The 8,122-nt window shown below is 41.8% G+C and overlaps 1 protein-coding gene across 1 annotated transcript; it reads left to right on the top strand.

Annotated features, from left to right (window-relative positions):
- The first annotated feature begins 4,258 nt into the window (after window positions 1-4,258).
- lbx1a (ladybird homeobox 1a) lies at window positions 4,259-6,039 on the top strand. The gene is made up of 2 exons (XM_070916416.1): window positions 4,259-4,586; window positions 5,513-6,039. The coding sequence occupies exons 1-2, from the start codon at window positions 4,259-4,261 to the stop codon at window positions 6,037-6,039; spliced, it is 855 nt and encodes a 284-aa protein (XP_070772517.1).
- Window positions 6,040-8,122: the final 2,083 nt, after the last annotated feature.

Consider the following 8,122-nt stretch of genomic DNA (forward strand, 5'->3'; position numbering starts at 1 on the left):
ACTTAAACCATGAACTGATGTATAGTACACATCATTCATTTCAATTCAGTTCAAATTTTATTTATATAGCGCCAAATCACAACAAACGTTATCTCATGACACTTTACATATATTTCTTACACACCTCACATTTTCATAATAAATGTAACATTTAGGTGCATATCTTTTTCATATTCTCTCCCTATGCACAAATAAAACAAGTTTTAACACACGTTACCAGAACAGCCAGGCTACAGTACATACATTTCAACATCATTCTGCAATAATGCAGCTAAAGAAAAAAAAAGAAAAAATGAACTACAACGTACGTTTCTACCACAGGCAGACTACGGTAGTTAGCTACACTAGCTTAGCATTAAGCCATGGCACACAGGCCCCTGGATCGCCTTTGTCACTATTATTGCATTGTGCCGTCAAATTTTACAGTATCGTACTGTATGTTTGTTCTTGTTTTTTTCCGTATTCAGGAAGAAGGACTGTTAGAATGTGGCTGTATTTTTACAGCTATTTATTACAGTAATGCCATCTGTTATTCTGCCAGAACTGTTTTTGATTTTGAACTGATGATGTTTCAGAAAATTACTCATTACTTGAATTTGAGGAGTCGGAGACTACAGCTGTAAAAGCTGGTTGAATACAATATAATTTCATCTGCCCTGTATCTGTGATTGGTGTTGACAGAACGTTTTGCCCAGCACTGCCCTTCCCAAATGCCCCATGTGTCTATGTAGACTTTTGCAATTGGAGTTTTATAATAGTTTATTCGTAAGAGGTCAAACAGGGTATTAGTCCTCTCTGGGGTCTAATTAACCCCAAACATTAGTAACATCACTTTGCCGAATATCACACTGAACATTACTTTGTCTGTGAATAATTTTTTGGCAAACAAAAGTAATATATATGTGTTCATGCATAGCCCATATAGCCAATATATATATGAGATATTTCCTTATTTGTGTAATAACAATTCTCTCTGGTCATTTCTCTATTTTGTCCCCCCTATCAAATGTGCAAGTCCAGTTTTTGTCAAAGGAAAGGGTTACCACTTAAGTACTTTACTACATATTTGCTTTTCATAAGAAAAGAAACATATATTTAAAGAAAGAAATGGTTGCAGTTATTATTATTATGTAAAGTTTTATTTATAATAATAACTGCACATACAGCATTTTATTTACATACCTAACATAATCAAAAGAATAATATCATCATATTTTTGTTAAAAGGGCTCAGTAATAGAGGTCTTGGGCATTTGAACAATTTTGCCGTGAATAAAGTTTGAACTTCTAAACCTCTTTGTGTCTGAACATCTTTTAGCAGTTGTGTTTCCAGCACTTCTGATTATTGTAGCTAACAGTTAAAGGGTCTCAAATGTGGGAAAACTAAGTTCATTTCTTTTTATAGATTTGAGCAGCTCTTTAATGTTAGCAATGTTGGTGGGGGCCGGTACAGCCACAGGGGTCCGTATTTACAACAGAGCAGCCTGGGGGCCCTGGGTCAGCACTTTACAGAGCACAAGTCCCAAAGATGAAATTAAAACCTACGTGGAAAAATGAATGTTTCTCCATTTGGGAGTGGGTATCAGATGAAGACATCACATCCATCAACAGGGATGTCGAGCTCACTGATGGAGAATGAAACGGGTGAGGGTGCAGGCGGGAGGCCCGCTCCGAAAAGATCCAAGACAAGGCGTATAATCAAATGTCACAGCATGACCAAAGCAGGAGTAAATTACGAAATAAAACTGTCTGAGGACTTTGTCAGAGCTCCAAAAGGCTGTGACTGCAGATGGCCTCCCTAAACTCACTTAATCACTCATCCATCTTTTTTATGGCCTGCAAGTAAATGTTTAGCTGTGGGGCCACTAATGGACAAATCTATCAATCTATCTATCTGTCTATCTATCTATCTATCTATCTATCTATCTATCTATCTATCTTTTGAATTACTGCTATAAATGCAGTTGTTGTTGTACAATTTCCTTTTCAATGGTCACACAATTTCCTGAGTTTAATTTTACATTGTTACAAAACAATAAAAAAAAAAAAAACAACCATAGGGGTAAGTGGGGAAATATATTTTAGTGATTTGGGTGAACTAACCCATATTGACTTTATATTTATTTCCCAATTCTGTAGGAGGATCATCAGTTTAATGTTTAATCTTTTCTAAGTGTGATGCTTGACCTTGGGAATAAAAAAATATAGCTGTGAACTGCATCTGCTGAGGAAGACCATGAGCGGAAGACCTGTCTCCAGAAAAAGCCAGTAATGCGACCATTTTTTCTTTACATAATAAGAAACCAAATTTAATGGCTGGAATAAACTGTAAATAAATCTATTCTGGCCTAAGATAACTGCATGACTTGCAACATTGCCATTATTACAAATAATAAAAATGTATATTGGTAGTGGTACTACTACTCGTACTACTGCTGTGTAGTAGCAGTAGTACTAGTAGTAAATAGTTGTAGCAGATGTCTGTCCTGTAATACTGTGTTGGGTGAGGCAGTGTAGTAAGGCTGCTGTCTGCTGACTGCTGCCAGGCCTCTGCATCTGTCACCAAAATGAAGGTCTGAATGCATCACATTACTGAATGCATTACATTATCAGGAATATAGAGTTCTTAAGGCTGGTCATCAAACCTCAGTACAGTAGGAGTCAAGACAGTGTCAAGTATCAAAAGCTGGTATCTAATGCTCAGCCAGATTCTGTGGTTTGTTCACTTATTGTTTGCTCAGATATTATCATAGAGATTAAAGATTTTATTTAGGCAAAACTCTTTGATTAACATTGATGCATTGAGCAGTTAGACATATGTCTATAAGTGAAAACAAGGCTTAAAACAGGTCTGTGTGTGACACAGGGGGGTTTCTTCTGTTTCATTAAAAAATGTCACTCACAAACATTGTCAAAAAGATGTAAAAACAATGATCTATCTATTGGGAAGGAAGACAACATCAGGTTTATATTTTGTACAAAGTATAACCACCAACCACCCATACATGTTTAGTTCAGTGTCGGCTGCCATCATTTCATATAACATATACATATATAACACATAAGAAAGTCCTGGAAAAGCATCAGAAATGTTTATATTGTTTTATAATGAGAGCAGAATGTTTTAAAGTGGGCTCATTTGTCAGATAAGGCATTTCTAAAAAAATATAACAGATTCATGTTTGCATTTGTATTTTTGAGGGTGAAAGTTATAAAAGGATAAATGTGTTTCGGGTATTTTTAGAAAAATAAAATAAAATGTGTCCTTATATTTGGTACTTCGAGGTATTTGCTAGCAGCTGGAGGTTTTTTGCGGCCCCCTGTCGGTGGGGAGCCTGGCTCTTTGCTGCTGAGTTATAACACGGTGCTGTTTCAAGGGGGTGGAGGTGTGCTCTGGCCAGGGTGATGCCCTCCTCTGTCACTCTGCTGTCTCTCTCCAGTGTTCTCATGCTGATCTATGTCTGTCTGTCTCTCTCTCTCTCTCTCTCTCTCGCTCTCTCTCTCTCTGTCTGTCTGTCTCTCTACACAACACAGTTCACTCTCAATTGAGTGATTCTGTCCAAAAAGCGGCTTGATGGGAGTTTAGCGTTTGATTTTCTGAGTGTAATTGGCCTGAAGATTGACGCAGAGCGGGTTTATCCAAATTGGCACAAGCTCACCCGGTGATCAAACTCGCGGTGCCAATTACGCCGTGCATGCAAAACGAGGACATCACGCGGAGAGAAACATTTGCTTGTTTTTGTGACAAATTATCTAATTTCAGAGAGAAGGTGTTAAGTGGGCCTGCTCTACTTTCTAATTGGACTCCTCCTCTCCACCGTACCCTCTAATTACCGCTCCCGGTATCTGACTGCATCACACACTGAGAGAGAGAGAGAGAGAGAGAGAGAGAGAGAGAGAGAGAGAGAGAGAGAATAATTGATTGCCTTCCAGTCAGCAATAACTTGTTACTGGTGGTCAATCGCTGCTGCTTTTTGTACATCACCGTCCACCGGATGGGTTCGGCTCGTGCCTCGTTGTGCGCCACCCTGGAAAAGAGGCTCGGAGACGTGGCGGGACTGGGAGTCAGAAGTTCCCCTGCAGCCTGCAGCTCAGCGGCCAACATGCGGCTGGAGAGACACCTGTGATCCGAGCTGCGGATTACCTTCACTGTCCTGTTACCTCGATCTGTTCGACTTTACCGCAGCCTGCCAGCTTGTCTCTGCTTTGAATCGCTCTTGTCTGAATTACCACGGTCAGGTGTGACCCGCTGAGCCGCCATGACCTCTAAGGACGACTCGAAATGCCCAGGAGTGCTGGAGGAGCGGAGGCGCAGTCCGCTGGATCAGCTGCCGCCGCCGGCCAACTCCAACAAGCCGCTGACGCCTTTCAGCATCGAGGACATCCTAAGCAAGCCGTCTGTGAGAAGGGGCTACTCCCTGAGCGGAGCGGCGCACCACAGCTCTCCCGGAGAGAAGCTGCCCTCAGCGGGTCACCGCCTGTCAGGCCGGGCGCTGCTCAGTCAAACCTCCCCGCTCTGCGCACTGGAGGAGCTGGCCAGCAAAACCTTCAAGGGCCTGGAGGTCAGCGTCCTGCAGGCTGCCGAGGGTAAAAGACCTTCATGCTTTTCTTCAGTTCGTTATCTTGTTTTTTTTGTTTGTTTGTTTTTTTTTTTTTGGGGGGGGGGGGGGGGGGGTTGTATGCACGCTCATTAGTTGTAGGCTATAGTACTGCAATAGAAGTATTTTCTTTTCTGAAAAGTGAAACCTTAAAAAAAAAGAAAGAAAAGAACTACAGTTGAAGCCTGCGTGCTTTACCGAGGGAAACATGCGCGCTTAAATTTAATGTATGTAACCCTAATGTGTGTATTTAGTTTTTTTATTTACGCTATTATTTGTGATCCCAGAACAATTCTGCAACTAGTTTTGAGTGCAATAACAGTGGGCCTAATTGTATTTAAATTAGATATATTATTAATTGAGTGAAACACTTGTTGTTGACATGTGTACCATTGTTACATTCTGGCATTACTAAAAATTGTTAAATTAACTGTATACTCTAAATACATTTTCAGTCTTGTTTCATGCACATAAAAGACACCAACAGTATTTTTTAGAAGATGTTATCGTGACTAATATCTGGTGTAGCAGCATCCAATAACAAATGCAATTCCATATTTAAAATAATAATTTTAACATTTATTTCAATAAATGATATACATGAATATATATGAATCATAATGCAGAAAAATGGGAGACAATTTCAGAATTATGGCTGTGTTCAGAATATTGAGAGAAATATGATATTTTTGAGCTACATCTGATAATTGATCACACTGACGAGGCTGAAAACAATGTAAGTCAAATATAAGCCACATCACTTATTCTACTTCGGTTGCTGGAGTGGCCCTGAAGTTTTTGGTGGCTCATAACTGGTTTTTGGACGCAGGTGCATTGCTAAAGGCTTGTTAAATTGACACCGCTCATGATCTTATTTTTGCACTTTACATGACCTTATTTTTCCCTTTCTCTTAGGCCGGGACGGTCTGGCGCTCTTCGGCCAGAGGAACACCCCTAAAAAGCGGCGGAAGTCCCGCACGGCGTTTACCAACCACCAGATCTACGAGCTGGAGAAGCGCTTCCTGTACCAGAAGTACCTGAGCCCGGCGGACCGGGACCAGATCGCCCAGCAGCTCGGTCTGACCAACGCGCAGGTCATCACCTGGTTTCAGAACCGGCGGGCCAAGCTCAAGCGGGACCTGGAGGAGATGAAAGCGGACGTGGAATCCGCCAAGTCCGCAGGCTCTGTGGCCTTTGAGAAGCTCTCCAAACTGGCTGAGCTGGAGAAGTGCGCGGCCGGAGGTATGGGCGGGGGGATGGTTTCAGCGCCAGGCCAGGCCGACCCGGTCTCCTCGAGGTCCTACCACGACACCACCGAGAACCTCGACTCCGGCAGACCGCACATGTCGCCTACTTCGCCCGCATCGTCGTGGTACACGGATCGGCTGAGCAGCAAGTGTTGCTCGGAGGAGGAGGATGAGGAGATTGACGTGGATGACTGAAGTATGTCAGTGGTCACCGAGGAAGCGGTGTGAAGTGCCAAATAACGCGATGTTTCCCGACAGAAAACCTGACTTTACGAGGATTCCATCCCTTATACACGGACATGCAGCGATGGGGTCAAACCATTCGGAACCAACAGTCTCAGTGCTTTGATTTGAGAGAAGCCATAAGCTCACTGCTTTCTGATGAAGAACAGGCACGCGCTCAGAAAACGCGTGGCACGTGACAGAGAGACTAACAGCAGGAAAAACGCAAAAAAAGCAAAAGTGCAGGTGCACACTCTCACACATACACACCAGTCGGCTGGTCATTCTGGTCACAGCCACTGAAATGTTTCACCGAATGTTCATCTGCTTTTATTTTGAACTGGTTGGTGGTTTATAAGCTCCCGCCCGCTGTCTTCAGCTTTTTGATAGCATATCAATTGTTTTGATAATCACACACAGAAAATATGTAGCTCATAGCTTGTAATAAATCACGATTTAATATATTTATAATGCTTTGTACACCCTCTAAGTGCCTTTAAGAATATACAGAACGCATAAAACTGTACAAATTGTAATGTAAACTACAGTGACTATGTAAAATAAAAAAAACATTTTTAAATATTCAGCCTTTCGCACATTTCTATAAATTATTTCTATGGAATACAGTGAGGCGGGCGTCTTTCATGGACTCATTTTGGTCTGATCATATTTCTTTTTAAAAGTCTGTGGGACTGTGGCGCGGAAACTGCACCGTTTGCCAAATCCATTTACAACAGCAACTTGCCCTCTGACCTCGTGTGTGTATTTTAATTTTTCTCTGTGAGAAACACAATCTGGAGCGAGGAAGAGGCCCTGAAGAGTGTGTGTGTATGTGTATGTGTGTGTGTTCCCCGGGGGCCGCTCTCCAGCAGCGCGCAATATGGAGACAAGCATTTCTCCCTGCCGCACCGTCCGGCGGATCTCAGCGCACAAAGGCGGCCAGGGGAGAGCGTTTCAGAGGCCATATGGTTTCAGGACTCTCCTCTCATTTAGAGTCTTTGATGGATTGACTTGACCCGTCTTTTCAGCAGTGTAGGTCCCTTTTTCTGTCGCACACAATGACACCGAGTTAAAACACTGCCATGAATGTGAATGCAGCTCAGTGGGCTGGCTGGAGCCTCGTGTCGGTGCGGGAGCATTAAAATGATTGACTTGAAGATGACAGACACTTCATTTGTTCTCCATCAGCTATCTGTAGCATTTTGCTCATGTAGTCCGCAATTATTTCGCCCTGAGTTCGCATAATATATAAATAGGCTAGCGAGGCTAAAGGCTATGTGAGTATAAATAGGCCTACATAAAAATTAAACAATAGCACGAAGTCAGTCTCTACACAGAACCATAAATACAATTTGGAACATTTTTTTTATCAGTGATTTAATGTAACTATGTAATCACTTGAGGAAAGTTCTCTTTTCTAATTTTCTGTTTTTTTAAATGGTTCCTAGTTTGACGAGAAAAATCTCCACTTTTCTCGGAGCTTATTATTATTTATTTTTTTAAATGTTCTTTTTTTATATGATGTTCTTTTCTACTACTTCATATTTACATTACATCATGTAAACGGGTGATAGCCTACTATAAAAGATAATAATGATCCATTACCAAACGCACACACTCATATAGCTAGGCCTAGCTACGAGGTCAGCTTGTGGTTTTAGTTGAGGAATTGAAATGTGTTCTCAAATAAAGAAAAGAAAAATACATGTTTGGTTTCTTCTTCATTAGTATGGAGGGAGAGATAATTTTCTTTTCTTTATTTATCTACCACCGTACACATAGGGCGTATGTACACAGCAGCTGCAGGTACACTGTGTGTGGGGGTGTACAGTAGGCTACATGAGATGCTGTGGACATGGACATTCTGAGTGTTTTGGCTTTTCATTAGTAAGCGTGGGCCACACTGCGGGGAAACATCGGTTTCTTTAAGGCGGGAGATGTCGGCCAAACACTGCAGCGCACACACTCACTCAGACGCACAATCATTTATTCAATCGGCCGGAAAATTGAAGTTTGATGCATGGCCCCCTGCTTAAACAACTGGACCTGACACCGC

Source organism: Enoplosus armatus, chromosome 12, assembly GCF_043641665.1.
Source record: "Enoplosus armatus isolate fEnoArm2 chromosome 12, fEnoArm2.hap1, whole genome shotgun sequence".
NCBI lineage: Eukaryota > Metazoa > Chordata > Actinopteri > Centrarchiformes > Enoplosidae > Enoplosus > Enoplosus armatus.